Source organism: Mesoplodon mirus (assembly GCF_964341445.2).
Source record: "Mesoplodon mirus genome assembly, chromosome: 8".
Classification (NCBI taxonomy): Eukaryota; Metazoa; Chordata; class Mammalia; order Artiodactyla; family Ziphiidae; genus Mesoplodon; species Mesoplodon mirus.
In genome coordinates, this window is record NC_138984.1 from 16,877,708 (window position 1) to 16,892,892 (window position 15,185).

The 15,185-nt window shown below is 42.6% G+C and overlaps 1 protein-coding gene across 2 annotated transcripts in view; it reads left to right on the forward strand.

The window, feature by feature from the left end:
* Positions 1 to 1,061: 1,061 nt before the first annotated feature.
* EPHA4 (EPH receptor A4) overlaps positions 1,062 to 15,185 on the forward strand; it is a gene marked incomplete at its 3' end in the record, with an annotated part of 146,724 nt that continues 132,600 nt past the window's right edge. For both annotated transcript variants that reach the window (XM_082631072.1, XM_082631073.1), the window contains exons 1-3: positions 1,062 to 1,183; positions 4,216 to 4,283; positions 8,399 to 9,062. In XM_082631072.1, the coding sequence (XP_082487198.1) occupies positions 1,093 to 1,183; positions 4,216 to 4,283; positions 8,399 to 9,062 (823 nt within the window). In that variant the 5' untranslated portion in view covers positions 1,062 to 1,092. The remainder of the gene's footprint in view (positions 1,184 to 4,215; positions 4,284 to 8,398; positions 9,063 to 15,185) is intronic.

Genomic DNA, 15,185 nt, shown 5'->3' on the forward strand with positions numbered 1-15,185 from the left:
GGCGAGAGCTGTCCGGACCAGCGCAGGGGAGCGACGGGAGCGCAGGGCGGCAGCAACCACTCCGGGCAGCCCCCGAGCTCGGGTTTGCGGCAGGTCCCCGCACTCTCACTTCAGCTCTTCGCTTCTACCCCCCGGGCCCCGAACTTGCTAGGCCCGGTTCCAGGGACTCCTCACGGGGAACACACAGTTGGTTCCCGGCAGCCAAGGCCATCTCGGGGCGCCTTGCCGGGGTGGGGAGTCCTGTCCCGGGGCCGGGGATGTGGAAGCGCCTTTCCCTCAACGGCTGAGCGCGGAAATGGGGCCTGAGGGGGCTTCTCCGCTGCTAGAAAGTCTTTCGTTCAGTCTCCGGAGACGGGCCGAGGGCTGCACTCGACGTTCGGGACTGATTAGGTACCGCTCTCCAGGCAGCTGGGAGCCTGGGAAAAAAGCAGTAATCAAGCCACAAAACTCTCCCCAAAGAGCATTTCATGTGGAGATGCACCACAAAGACACAAAACGGGGCCAGGGGCCAGGTAGCAGAGAGTGGCCGCGGCCGCGTGCAGGAGTGAACGTGTAGCCTGAGTCGGGGCACGCGGGAGGCGAACACTTCGACCCTCAGAAAAGAGCAACAGCAAAGAGGCAGGTCAACTTGATACTTTTTTATTGAAATAAAAGAGCATTTTCCTCCATCTCAAACCGCCCGAGGCGTAAGAGCGGGTTCCCAACCTTTCCTCGGACTTCCCCCAACCAATTCAGAGTCTTTCGAAGCTCCTTCCGCCGTCCAGGGGCTGGACCGCTGAGATGCGACCAGGGGACCCCCTGCCTCATTCCAGCAGGAGAGGGACGCGGCAGAACTCGCCCCCTTAATCCCGGGGAGACCTAGCGCCCAGCCGAGCCCAGAGTGGGAGGAGCATAGGGGCGGGCTCTGCTCATCGGGGGCGGAGCAAGACAACCCCTTCTGCGCTACTATTGGCTGCGGTCCCCTGACTGGCGGGTTTACGTCACGGGCCGGGCCCACCCCCTTGGCAATGTCTTCAGCCTGCTGCACTCCTAACTTAAGCATTTATTCCACTGGGATAGAAGCGGCAGGAGCAGCGTTAGCACCGGCGAACCATGGCTGGGATTTTTTATTTCCTCCTCTTTTCGTTTCTGTTTGGGATTTGCGACGCTGTCACCGGTTCCAGGGTGTATCCCGCGAATGAAGGTAAGAACGGGGCGGCCTTTCTGCGGTCTGGGACACAGAGGCGAAGATCGGCGGGTGAATGGTCCCCGGGAGCGCAAGGCCGGAGGGTGCAGGGGGATCCCGGCGCGAGCGGTCGCCTTGACTCCGGAGAAAGGGGTCTGGAGCTGGGGGAACAGCGAAGGGAAGGCGGGGAGCGGCCGGGCAGCCTGCCTCGGGGCGGTGACCTGTGCGTGTGGCGAGGTTGCCCAAGTTTGTAGCGAAAGGACAAAGTTTATCGGCATCCACCGGCGAGGGCAGCCCGAGGTGCCCCGAGGGGATGCACGGGAGACAACGCCAAGAAAACAAATAAATAAATAAATAAATTTTGTGGACCTCCTCCTACCACCACTTACCCACTCAGCCCAGGTCGAGGGGGAACGGAAGCCTGGAGCTCCTTGAGGGTATGGCGGTGCTCTCGGGTTCTTGCGAAAGCTTTGCGAGCTCTGGTTTCTGCAAAGTTTCCCGAGCCCTGCGCTTCCCGGGACCTGGCTGTCGGGCCTCCGCCGCGCAGCGGTCGTGGCGCCGCTCGCCGGTTGCTGGTGACCTGATTGCTAGCACCCGGCGTCAGATACCTTTCTCCCAGCCGGGCCCCCGCGCCGTCGGGGTGCGATTGCTGGCCTAGGGGACACCAAGCTCCTCATGTCACCCCGCAGACCTTGGGAACCCGCCGGCAAGCTGAACGTACTCGAGTTTTAGCTTTTTGCCCCTAGAACTGTACACCGGGTTAGTTTGAAGGGAACCTGCTGGACCAACTGGATCAGTGTGGGTGCTCAGTTTTATGTGCGTCTGTTTGGACGTGCTGGAGGGCTGTGTGTGTGTGTGTGTCTGTGTGTGTGTGTGTCTGTGTGTCTGTGTCGGGGAGGTGGGGGTTTATCATTTAGTTTCTGATGATCTCAGAGAAAGGCGAGTTGCGTGTGCGTGTGGGTATGCGCGCGCGCGCGCGCATATGGGTGTCTGTGGGTGCGCGGGTGCCCGCGTCGACGCGGACAATTGTGTGCCTGTGCTCGAGTGCCCCGATTGTGTGCGCTTATGTTCCGGCGATGCTCGCGCTCGAGTCTGCACGCAACTGGCTCGCCGACTCCTTCACCTTCCCACCCTCCCCCATCCATCCATCCATCCATCCATCCGTCTGTCCATCTCTCCAGGATCCGTGCATCCATCCCCGTACAATCTATCATTTTCCCTGTTCCGAAGGAGGGAGCCAAAAACCAACTTAGCCTTGGCTGGGCAAGCGGTACCAAGAGCTCGCTAGACGCAACCTCCCAGAGATTCACACACCTGCCGGCAGACAAGGCTTGGGAGGAAAGAGGCGCTCTGTCACCCTTTCGATCTCCTCTTTCCTACCGACGTGGGCCATCTCGGTCCCTGCTGCCCCTCGGTCCCCGGGGTCGTTCCTCTGAGCGGGATCGTAGATCCCGCGTTCTCCTGACTACTTCGCACTCTTGTTAGGACGTCCCCCAAGACCTCTCTGCACCAAACGCAGAGATTTTTTTTTCCTTTTTTCCCCTTGTTTTTTTCTTTTGGGAGCAAAACTTGGGAGCCTTAGACAAAAAAGGCGGTGATGGAGCTGTAGGCTGATGTAGAAAGGAGGGGGGGTCACCCCCTCTCCGACCCCTCCTCCCCCTTAAAAATTAATTCATTTTGTTGCTTTTTATTCCCATCACGTTTTCTTTTCTCCCTTTTACCCTCCCTTTCTACTCCCTTCCTTTTTTTGTAAATTGGGTCTTATTGTTCCCTTTGTGTCCCTAATCCACCTTACATAAATCCAAATGGATGTAGCGGGCTTTTCTCTAGGGACCGAGAGGACAGAAGGGGGGGGCGCAACTCCGGGCGGGAGCGACCCAGGGAAGGCTCTACATTTTAAAATAATTAACAGACCCTAGGAATTCAGGTTTCTCGGGAAAATCAGGAGAAAGAGGCTCATTTTTAACTACTTGGACGTCGGGGTGAAATGAGAGGAGAGGTGGGTAGAATTCAGGGGCCGGGGGGGCGAGACTGAGAGTTGGGGTGCGCACGAGCAAGGATGAAGGTTTCCCATTTCCCACCCCTCCCCCAGCCTGAAGAGCCAGCCTCCCTGATCAAATTAATAATCCAGTGGTTCCTTTGAGGTGGGCCTTTCGACCCCCAGGCCTGCAGATCTCGGTGGGAAAGACAATGTGGAGAGTTTAGGAATTCATTGCGTCGTTTTCAGTGTTCTCGGTGCCTAGGACTGTTCCAGCGCGGGCGGGGTGCGACCGCTGCATAGCCGCCCTCCCGGTCCCCACAAGCTTGGATGCATACTCTTAGGTGTAGCACAAGCATACTAAATCTATTAGGCAGTCCTCCATAACTAAAATTTAAACCAGTGATTTCCTCTTGGGGGAAGAAGTCTCCGATTGTCTTCAAAAAGGCCAAAGAGAATACTTAAGTGTATTTGCATTCTAATTCCACACGTCTGCCATTTCCCCCTTCTGAAACTTTGATATTTAAAAAAGCAGCGGATACCACATCCAGGGCCTATTTATTTGGTGGTGGAGGAAAAAAAAAATGGTAGGGGAGACAGCCTTTTCATGACCCTCTTGAGTACTCTCTGATAGAATTCACTTGTGGCTCTGTCACCATGATGATGAGTTATGCGGTCATCTGAAACTTGCAAAAACAAATAACTCTAGTAGATACCAGACAGAGATGAATGCAGATTTTGCTTGGGAGTGTAACTGCCCTACATAGATATATTTATTTTTTGAATTGTACTTGAGATTCTCAATTCATCCTTTTTAGAAAAAGAATCAACTGAGTCCTGGGATGGAATTTTAAATGCTAAGCAAGTTAAATAAATAAGAATCTGCAGATTTAAAGAGGGGAGAAGATCGAGTGAGTAATGATTATTTACATAAGTGAGACCAGGTTTAGGTTTTGATCAGAGTTGGATATGCACACCCTCGGCACATATGGAAACGCTCAGGCAAATGGTTTTTTGTAGTATTGGCTTTTTGCAATTGGAAATTAATCTATTTTTCTTTGGTTTTTTGCAGTTACTTTACTGGATTCCAGATCTGTTCAGGGAGAACTTGGGTGGATAGCAAGCCCTCTGGAAGGAGGGGTAAGTTCCGAATTGCTCTCTGATCCACAGGGTAAAAAGGAGTGATTAGCAACTTTCTGAGAGTCCTAATGGCGTGATTCTTGTTGATTGTGGCTGGGGGTCAGATTTCCGCCATGGCCTATGAAGTGAATTACGCTTTGTTGGAGAAATCCTATACTCCCTTTGGATAGCTCTGTCATGGAAGAACTGGAATCCAAAAGGGCAAAAAGGGGTTTCAAAACTAGGAGATTGGTGGAGGCATTGCCTTAGATGCCTGTTTAAGACTAAAACACCAACAAGAAATGCGATCTGGGGACCAAATTAGTATTTATGCCTATTGCTGTGATAGCCATGAAGTCCTGACAGGGTTAATTTTAGAGCAATTGTTCTATTTCCAGAGGAGGAAAATGAATAAATAAAAATACCAGGGAGAGAACATTTCTAATTGTACCAGGAGCAGGTTTAGTTCTGTGTGTGAGCAGCGGGGGGCTCTGTAACTTGCTATGACAATCTTAAATCAGCTGCTTTTCACTTGCAAGCTGAGAGAAAGCCTTACAAACTTGTACCAAGGGCAATATCTATGCAGAAAAAAAAAAAAAAAAAAAAAGCCCCAAGTTTGGCATTGTTGTTACTAAATGTGAAAGTTAAAGTATTTGGAACCTTGGATCTTTGGGGATTGGGGAGGCTGGATTATAGAGTATGAGAGTGCATCACTGTTCATTTCTTCTTGAATTTGCCATGAGAATAGAATTAGGTCAATAGCCACATTCTCCTACCCCATCCTCCCCCCTTAATAATAAGTCAGAATGAATCAGCTTTGGAAAGAAATCAGTACAATGTGTAACTCTGGCATCTGCCAAATTGAAACTCTCAAATCCTTTAAAAATTAAGCATATCATCCTACCTTTACATGCTTGATAGTTTATGACTGAGTCATTTGATTAAAAGCAATGGGGGTGAAAGATTAGGAGTCTTTATCAGGCAAAAATTGTAATGCCAGCACCCAGTATGGCGCTTCACACCTGGCCATTGAATAAACAATAAAGGATTGAAAAAAATAAAGATTCACAGAAACTGTTATAGAAGATGGGCTTCAAAAATAAGACAAGGCAAGAATGGAAAATTTTAGGCTTTTTCCAAAGCAAGTCTTGTCATCCATTTGAAATAAAATGGAGATTGTCCTGCCTTCCTGTTTTTCTGCCTGAACTTGACTGAAGTTGGTTGGGTCTCTGCTGAAAAATTCTAGTCTGCCCTCAAAACCATTTTTTTTTAAAGGGAGGGAGAATGATTGGCAGGCCTCTGGCAGTGTAGACAGGCTGTATTCACCGCTGATTGCAGGCAATTGCCCTCATCCTTTGAATGTGAAGAAAGGTACAGCTTTATCTTGTGAGAGTCAGACTCTTGTTAATCCTATACCCCGGAAAGGTCACTGATTCAAGGAGGCTTTCCCATGCTACACCAGAGGTATTGCTCTGTAGGCTGAATGTATTAGAACTGCTGGCAAAACTGAGGATGGAAGGTATCAGTACTTGCATTAAAAAAATTAATGAGCCTTATTTTTCTTACTGGCTGTTCCCAAGTTTGAAGAGAAGATACATCTAGTATGATTTGGGACCTGACTTGTTACACTAAATATACATGTGACCTATTGAAAAGCAAGGAGTAACACATTTTCAAGTACAGTTCATGGTCTATCTAGTTTCTGGGAAGCTTTTATTGCAACTTAATATGCTACAGACATCTCCCTCCCCCCACCCCAGCTCCCAGAGAACTGTTGAAAGAGCACCTGGTCACTTTTTCTAGACACAAAACTTCTTTTGGTTGTCTCCATGTCCCTTAAAAAAAAAAAATAATACTGTGCATAGCTGACTGTACACAACCCAGAACGTTTTATGGGCAGAATGTGGACTTCTGAATATAGAATGTACTCCTTCCTTTTCCTTAAATACCATGCGTGTAATGTTTTAAATATTGTTATGAAACATAAGAAATGAAATTTTATTTGTGTATAATAGAATTACTCCTTCCAAAATACATAGTAGCCATTGAGAAATTATGTGCCAAATTATAAAGTTTAATTAATTTCTAGATTTTGTAATAAAGAAGACTTTGGGCCTAGAATGAAGGGGTAAATTGGATATCTAACAAGTAGGGGGTGGACTGGCTTTAAAGAAGTCTTTCTGAGTGTAAAAGCATATTTGAATCTTTTGATTATTCTGAAATCTCTACTTATTGTTAGAACAGTTCACATCTTTCTTGGCTGGAAATTTGAGATTATAATTTTGACCAATAATGACATTTATTTGTTTGTTGTTGTTGTTATTTTTAAAAAGAAAAAGAAACCTTATTTGACAACACCACCGGGTCAAAAATGAATTGTAGTCACTGTTCTTTCATTTTTCTATCAGAACAGCTAAGCAGAACATGAAAATAATGGAAAATGATGGTTTCTGATAGCAACATTGTAGCAAAAACCTAATTTCTTTTCAGTGTTCATTTAAAGGAGTATACTGAGTTTCTGACACTGATTGTAAAATGCAAAACTAAGGGGAGATTTGTCGTTGTTCTGCTGAATTGATCAATGTGTTTAGACAGTTAAGTTCGGGCTGGAAAATTCGAATTAGACCTGAATTATGTGTATGAACTGTGGAGATATCCCTATGTGCTTTCATTTACATTGATAAATGTGTTTTTCCATATTTCCTTTGTTCTGAGATGAGAAGCATGCTGAGTAGGTTTTTTTGAAGGTGGGGATCTATTTTTGGATTTACATGAATTTCCCCCAAATAAGTAAATTACTGGTGATTTATTGCTTAGTGGATAAAAAGAAATTTTAATCACCACAGGGCACTTAACTCTCCCAGTTCTAAAACTTTCATAATGGTGGCAGATGAAAGGGATACAGAATTTTATGCATTATGGCCCTTCACATAGTAACATTTCCATCCATTAATAGTTTTCCAATGCACAGATGGGAAACCTGTTAAAAGATATGTTATGATTCTATGTACTTCATTGGCTTGAATGGAGCTTTAAATATAGCTGTTATAGAATACGAATTTTTTTTAAACTATCTTTTTTCTTCTAATTATATTCATGTGTTAGATACTTAAGCTGATTTATACCAGATCTATATAAAGGCATTACTGTAGATATTAATGAAGAATTGGAGGCTGCCTATCAGTCTGTTAGGAGCCCCAAATTATCTTGCTGCTTTTAGGATTATTTTAAAAGCCACAGCGAGAATGAAACTACAACGCTAGTCACAGTGAAATTTGCTGAACTCAGATTATCCCACTATGAGAATCTCTATGTTAAGAAGTAGATTGAAAGAAAACCCTACTATCCTTCTTTAATTTTCTTGGGCTTTCACTCATAAATACCACTTACTATTTTATTCTCAGTATCCACAGACTATTTAGAAGCAATGCACGTGTGCCTTCGTGTTTACTTTGTTTTAAAAATAAGAACAGTATACACACTTTTTGACTGAGTACATCTTTTTGAAAAGTGTTCGACCATTATAAATGACAGTGTATTTGAGAAATCTGACCATAAAGTTTACTCTCTATCTTCCCAGGCTTACCAAAACCAGAATGGTGAGATTTTCTTTACCCCTTTAAAGAGTAGTGACATCGCCAAAAAAAACAAAAAAAAAAAAAGACTTTTTTTTTAGGTATTAGAGAGCAAAGTTCTGACAGGAGCACCACTAATTGACTGATAATTGTCTTCCTTTGGCAGACTCTGCACTTCCTGCTCTTAATTTGCAGGTCTCTGCTCAGTTGTTGAAACAATACACATCCTAGTCTATTCATTTATGAGTAAGTTTGAACTGTTGTCACTTGAAATTGTAGCAGTTGTAATAGGTGAATTTGAGGTTGTTAGACCACCACGGACGAGGAACTGCTGAGAACTCAAAAGCAATCCATCCAGCAAAACCTCTGGATCTGAGGCAAAAGAGTGAAAATTAAAATACTTTCCCAATATAATATCATCTTGGTGAGGAATTAGTGCTAGGTAGCTTTCTTTCTTATTGCAACAAAAATCATCACTGTCCTATGAGGGTAAAAGAGAACTGATAAGTCACGGTATGATGAAATTTTTGTAATCGATGCATTTTCTTTGGATCTTTGCAGTGGGAGGAAGTGAGTATCATGGATGAAAAAAATACGCCAATCCGAACCTACCAAGTGTGCAACGTGATGGAGCCCAGCCAGAATAATTGGCTGCGAACTGATTGGATCACCCGAGAAGGGGCTCAGAGGGTGTACATTGAGATCAAGTTCACCTTGAGGGACTGCAACAGTCTTCCGGGTGTCATGGGCACTTGCAAGGAGACGTTTAACCTGTACTACTATGAATCAGACAACGACAAGGAGCGTTTTATCCGAGAGAGCCAGTTTGCCAAAATTGACACCATCGCCGCCGACGAGAGCTTCACCCAAGTGGACATTGGCGACCGAATCATGAAGCTGAACACGGAAATCCGGGATGTAGGGCCATTGAGCAAAAAGGGGTTCTATCTGGCGTTTCAGGATGTAGGGGCCTGCATCGCCTTGGTTTCGGTCCGAGTGTTCTACAAGAAGTGTCCGCTCACCGTTCGCAATCTGGCTCAGTTTCCAGACACCATCACAGGCGCCGATACGTCTTCCCTGGTGGAAGTTCGAGGCTCCTGTGTCAACAACTCAGAAGAGAAGGATGTGCCAAAAATGTACTGCGGGGCAGATGGTGAATGGCTGGTACCCATTGGCAACTGCCTATGCCATGCCGGGCATGAAGAGCGGAATGGAGAATGCCAAGGTAAGGAGAGCCATCTTGTACTTTTCATTAGGGCTTAGTGCACATAATTAAATCAGAGATGAGACTAAATGGAGTAAAGCCAGTAATTAGCAGCCCCTGTGGGATGTGGTGGGACAGAGGGGTCTAATGAGTAAGTGCTACAGCTCCAGGTGGCAAAGCTAAGACGATTCTAATACTGACAAAATAAATGATGCTGCTGTAATCAGCAGAAGGCCAAACACATTTGCTAACAGGCACTTAGATCTGAACCGGCTTGATGTGCCCTCTGAAATGTAAATGAACAAGCTGAAGAAAGGCCTTGATTGATCCTTACTTAAAGAGGGCCGACACATTTTCAAGCCATGGTTCTCCTGTCCGTAAACATCTCTCCTCGTATGGATGTGTACATGAATGATTTAAATGTGGAATTAGGATTTGTTGTTCCAGTTTTCTCCTGCTGATTAAAATTGAGCTGTGCGAGGAAAGTCCAGTTTTTCCTGCCTTGTGGACCAGTGTAGACATGGCCCAGCAAAGTGGAGTGACAAGGTTTCAAGTGCCTTATGTTCCACTGAGCGCCTATTGATAGGGTTTCCAAGTGAAATGAATCTTGATGAAAGACCTCTTGATTTCCCTGAGGATGTGATAAAGAGCTAGGAAAAGTCTTCTTATTCGATCTGTGGTCAGAGGCAATAGTAAATTGTAATCCATTTTGATTATTGAGTTTCTGAAGAAATCCAGATTTTTTAAATCATGTTAATTACTGTTTATCATATTACTAAGGTGACTTTTTTTTTTTCCCTCTCACCTAAAGTTCTGTGTCTGCAATTCCCTCTTCCCTTATTTCGTCTTTCTGGGGAGTTTGCAAACTTGTTTTCTTTATAGCAGCTTTGTGTTTGAGGAAGGGCTGGGAGTAATCCGTATTTATATGGATTGCTCATGTCATGTGTGGATTAAGGCTTTAAAAAAAAGCAGTCATTCCAAGATTTGTATTTTTGCTTGGTATTTATTTTCAGTGGTTATTAATAGTCTGCTGCTGCCAGTCTTATTATGGTTACTACTAAAGCGTGTAACTCTTGGTCCCATCTCTGGAACAGATCAGATTAATCTTTTCTCAGGGTGATTGTTGAACTGTAGACTACATTGCCACATGGTTCATCTGATTTGGCAATTAAAGAGCCCGAAATAACTGACTGCCAAACAATTTGTCTGGCATTTCAACCATCTTAATGACAGGGTGGGATTAACTATGGAGCAATCCACTTGACTGATTGGAAATCAACAGTTATAACCTAAAGAAAGCTGCATTTGGGGTAGTTTGGTGTCATAGAGTTATGCATTTCTTCTTTCAGAGTTCATAAGTGTCATTCTTGATCTGCTATAGTTATTTCTAGGCATAGCTAACAATGACTGTGTTTTAATTGCATTGAAAAGTAAAACAGAATAAAGGCTGGCAAACTTTTCTGTTGACCTAGAGTCAAAAGGTAAACTTGTGAACTTGAAAATCTAAAGGTTGGAATTTCAAGGGTTTTTTTTGTTTTGTTTTGTTTTTACAAAGGTTGATTTCTTGCCATTTTGTTAACTCTTGACTTGGCAACTACTAGGTAAGCTGTACCAAATGGAAACGCTGAAGTAGATTCTGGTATTAACATTAGAAAATATGTGAGTGCATTGTTACTGGCACTGAAATTACAATCATCATAGCAGGAAGAGTGAAATGAATAGGGCAGTGACATTGCATCACATTTTAGAGTAAATTATTCTGCCTTTTTGGTTTTTGTAAGACAGGACTTGAACATCTTTACATTTCAAGATTCTTATATATATTTTAAAACACACACACATACATTGTCTTCCATTTCTTGCTCACATGTTCATGCTTCTGGCATTAGTACATTTCTCTGTATCTAACGTCATTGATTTCCAATTGTCACAGAGCCCAGTAACTCATACATTGCTGCACTGTGAGACTCCTTGACATTTTTACAACCCAAATTAGAAGGAAAAGAGAAAAAGATGGAGGGGGAAGTGAATGTAAAGGCAATTGAATATGGTAGTGGTTGGCTTTATGGAAATAACCTTGGGAATCCAGTTCCTCATCATGTGGTCCATGGAAAGGGTGAGGCTTCATGTTTTAGGTCCAGTCCATTTCTGAGCAAACTGTTCCTAACACAAGGCGAGATATTTAATGGAAGGGGAAGGTTGGTTAAGCTATTTTTGAGAATCTTTGTTCTCTGCACTCTTGCTACCCAGGTGTTTTCTTTGCTACTTGTAAAATGATTAAATCTTTCAAGAAGACACTTTTTGCACAAAACTTTGCACTTTGCTTGTATTTAAGACTACCAGGTAAGAATCTCTGATGAATTTAGGGAGGAAGAAAAAACTTGAATGACAAGAATTCTAAAATTCCAAATTTGAGTGAGAATTTTTAGGGATAACTCAAGACTGTAAACATCTTAAGAGTAATGAAAATGGTTTCCTCCATCCGTGCCATCATTACTGGAGTATCAGGATTATCTAGGAAGAGCAGAAAGAACATCGACACAAGTAAATGTGTCTCAGTTTGGTCACTTAGCTGAAAGACCTTGAGCATGTTTCTTAAGCCCTCTGAGCCTTGGTTTGTTGATCTATAAAATGGGTTGATAATAATTGTACTTAGCTTAGAGACTTGCTATGAGGACATAGTGATGTAAAATTAGTAAAAATCACCTTTTAGATGATAAAGCATTAATCTGATGTTAATGCTAACGTTTCCTTTATCACTCAGCTCTTACCAAGGTCATAACTGTTGAATTTTAAGGGTGTCGAGTTAAAATGGTAAAAGGGAAGTCCATCTTACAACCGCTCTTAGAAGTCAAGGACAAAGATAGGAAGCATTGCCTTTGCCCTAACAAAGAATAACATTCATTTGAAAATGATATTTGGAGAGTGTCATTTTTTTTTCCTCCCCTACAGGAAAGAGAACTTTCTTCTGAGTGAAAGAAAAGTGATTTGGAAGTGGGATAAGAAAGACCAGGGCGTAGAGGGAGCTTAAGAAAGGATATAAAGGAGAATGGGCAAGTCTTCAGAACTCTGGCAGCAGGTTCCTCCCCGATTGTCTTTTCAATGAGTCTGCTGTGGCAGGACAAATAGAAGAACAGGTGAAAGGTCACCTACTTCCTCATCCATCTTCCTTGGGGTCTGGGAGGTCAGAGTGAAGATTGATTAAGATCTTAAATGTTTGACAAAAGATCCTTGGGCAAAAATGGCCAGGGCGGGTGGGGGCCTGGGGTGTGCTGTTGTTTGAATATAACCCTGGTCATCAGCCGGAGTCCTCAAGGGACCTTGGGGACAGGACTACACTTCCTCTTGGAGTTCTTACCTCCAAGCAGTACATGCAAATGCAGACGTAGGTGAGTAGCCGCGTCCAAAGTGTCAAGAGCGGCCGGGTGAGGGCGGGCATGCCCTCTGCAGCAGCTGTAAGTTCATGCTGCTCTTGAATACCATTTTCTGGAATGATATGGCTCAGTCTCAGCAGGACAAAAAAGAGTGTAAGCCACTCATTTGTCTTCTCCAGGAGAATGTCTGGCTGGTGTTAGCAGTAGTTTGATTGGGTGCAGCGGATAAGTAACTGTGCTGGTTAGTAGGAAAAAGGAAACAAAATCCTCCTCAGACATGTCCCCCCTCCCCCTACACATACCCCCCCCCAGGAGGGAATGTTCCAGATGTTTTACAGGGTTTTTTATTACCTCAGAAATATTAAGCAGGAGGAAGAGGAAAAGATTCTTTATTAACTTATTTTTTGCTTAATTAAAGAGCTGAACAGTGAAAGGGAAGTCACAGATTTACTCTTTGTGAAAGATTAATAAGCAATATTTTCAGAGAGCATGTATAAAAAGAATACTAATGAAACGAAAACATTCTTATGGAGTCACTTAAGGCCAAATAATAGCTGTGACAAAATTAAGCTAGGTAGGAATTAAACCTTACATAAATACATAATTTTGCTGTAAATTGTTTGGGGTCCTGTATATCTAGGACCTATATTATCTATCATTACATATATGATGCCTTCATATCAGCAAAAGGTATCTTATTAAAAGCTCTTTTGAGAAAGAACGATATAGAAATGCTTTGATGGCTGTAAAATAGAAATATTTCATATCTGTGCTCTGAAAAGAGGGAGAGGGCTGTGATTAAACAAAAATTATTACTTTGTTTTCCTAATATATTATAGAAGGACCATGGGAGAACACAGTACTGGAAAGAAAGCATTTAAAATATAGTTCAGAGAGATACTGTTATATCCTTTCCACTTCTGAAATTTTTCTTCTACCTTTGAATCATGTCTTTAAGAATCAATTGCTTAAGTCACATGGCTGCTTTTATCTCTGGCTTTGAAGCATGGCTGTGATCATTGAAAGACATGATCTTTACCTCTGAGAAGAGCAGGGTTTAATTATTGTCCTTTCTCCATTATCCTTTTTATTTTCCCTTCTACGTGTGACCGGGCTTCTTTTGTGAGTGTGAATCAGGCAATGGTCTCTATTTTGGATTCACCAAAGCACCATGTAGGAATTATCTCAGGGATTTTTGAATCCGATATTTAAGATTTGATGATTTATTTTAATCTGACTGAACTTCCTTGTACTTTTCAAAAATGAATTAAGACATAATTATTCTGTTAAGACTTGAGTCTTTAGGAGAAAGACAGATTAAATGGCTTTTCAGTTGCTACAGTGCGAAACAGAGGTGGTCATGATACATGTTTGACTTTCACATCATTGAATTTTAATACTTAGGTTTTGGGGGGGCAATTTTTTTTTACATTTAATTAATGAATTTAACATTACCAAAGAACTGTATGCTTCAAACTCTTACTCCAACTTATTTCTGAGTTACCAGTCTTTATGATTTGGCAGATAATGCAAATATATCTATATTCATGTATTTTAAAAAATTATAGAAATGGAGCCATCTTCTTGTCATCTTGTTTTTAAGATGCTTGACTGTTTGTCATGGATATCATTCCATATTAGAGAATATAACTTTTTTTCATCCTTCACAATTGATAATTAATATTCTGTAGTATGAATATATCATACTTTAACTTTTTCCCTTGTTGGTTGATAGTTAGGGTGTCTTAGTTTTTACTGGTAATATTTTTAAACGAACACTTTAATTTGTAAATCATACATGTACACTTAAAAAAAATTGGATTAACTTTGCTTTGTTATTTTTCTGGCTTTATCTTGGACAAGTGAATTTAGTAAAACTTCTTGACTATGAGCATGTATGTGGAGGAGGTCAGTCTAGGATAACCAGACAAGTAAGACCACTGACAATTAAGGAACATAGTGGAGTCTCATTAAATGTTCATTGAATGAATGAATAAATAAATGCATAAGGTATTGTGGCCTGTTTCATATTAAACATTTATTTGGTGGAGTAATGTTTCATGGAGTCAACATGATATATCAGAATCTTTGCATGTGAGTAACATATTAATGAGGTCCTTTTTTGTAATTCCTACTTCAGTTGGCTCTTAACTATTTTCATCATGTTTATGAACCATCTCTATGATCTGAATGTTCAAAAATCTCTGCAGCCCATGAGTTAACATAGTTATTAGTACAAAATGGCTAAGACCTGCCTTTGAAGTTTGAGACTTGAGTTTAGTTTCTAGGTGTGCTGCTTGACCAGGTGTGCAATCATGGTCACTAACTTAACCTCCCTAACCTCAAGTTTACATCTGCAAATTGCTGACAATGGTATGTTATTATGTATGACACATACATATCAGCATGCATGTACAAAGGGTTTAGCACAGTGCCTAGAATGATTAAGCACTAATGAAGTGGAAAATATTATTGTTAATTTTATTGTTGTTCGATAGAAATATGGTGACAGTATGGCCTATTAGGTCATTGTCTGTCCAACAATGGAAACCGGTTTAAGGTTTGAAGTAGATTTTTTGGGGGGGGGGAGGTGAGGGCAGTGGTGACATATGCAAGGGTAGGGGATGGTATGAAATGGCTGTTCTTATCTGCATTGATCAAATCCTCTTTTCTCCAGCCTACTGCAGTGATTCTCAAAGTGTGTTCCAGCTGGGTTCCCCAAGACCCTTTCATGTGGTCTGCAAGGTCAAAACTTTAATACTAATATGTC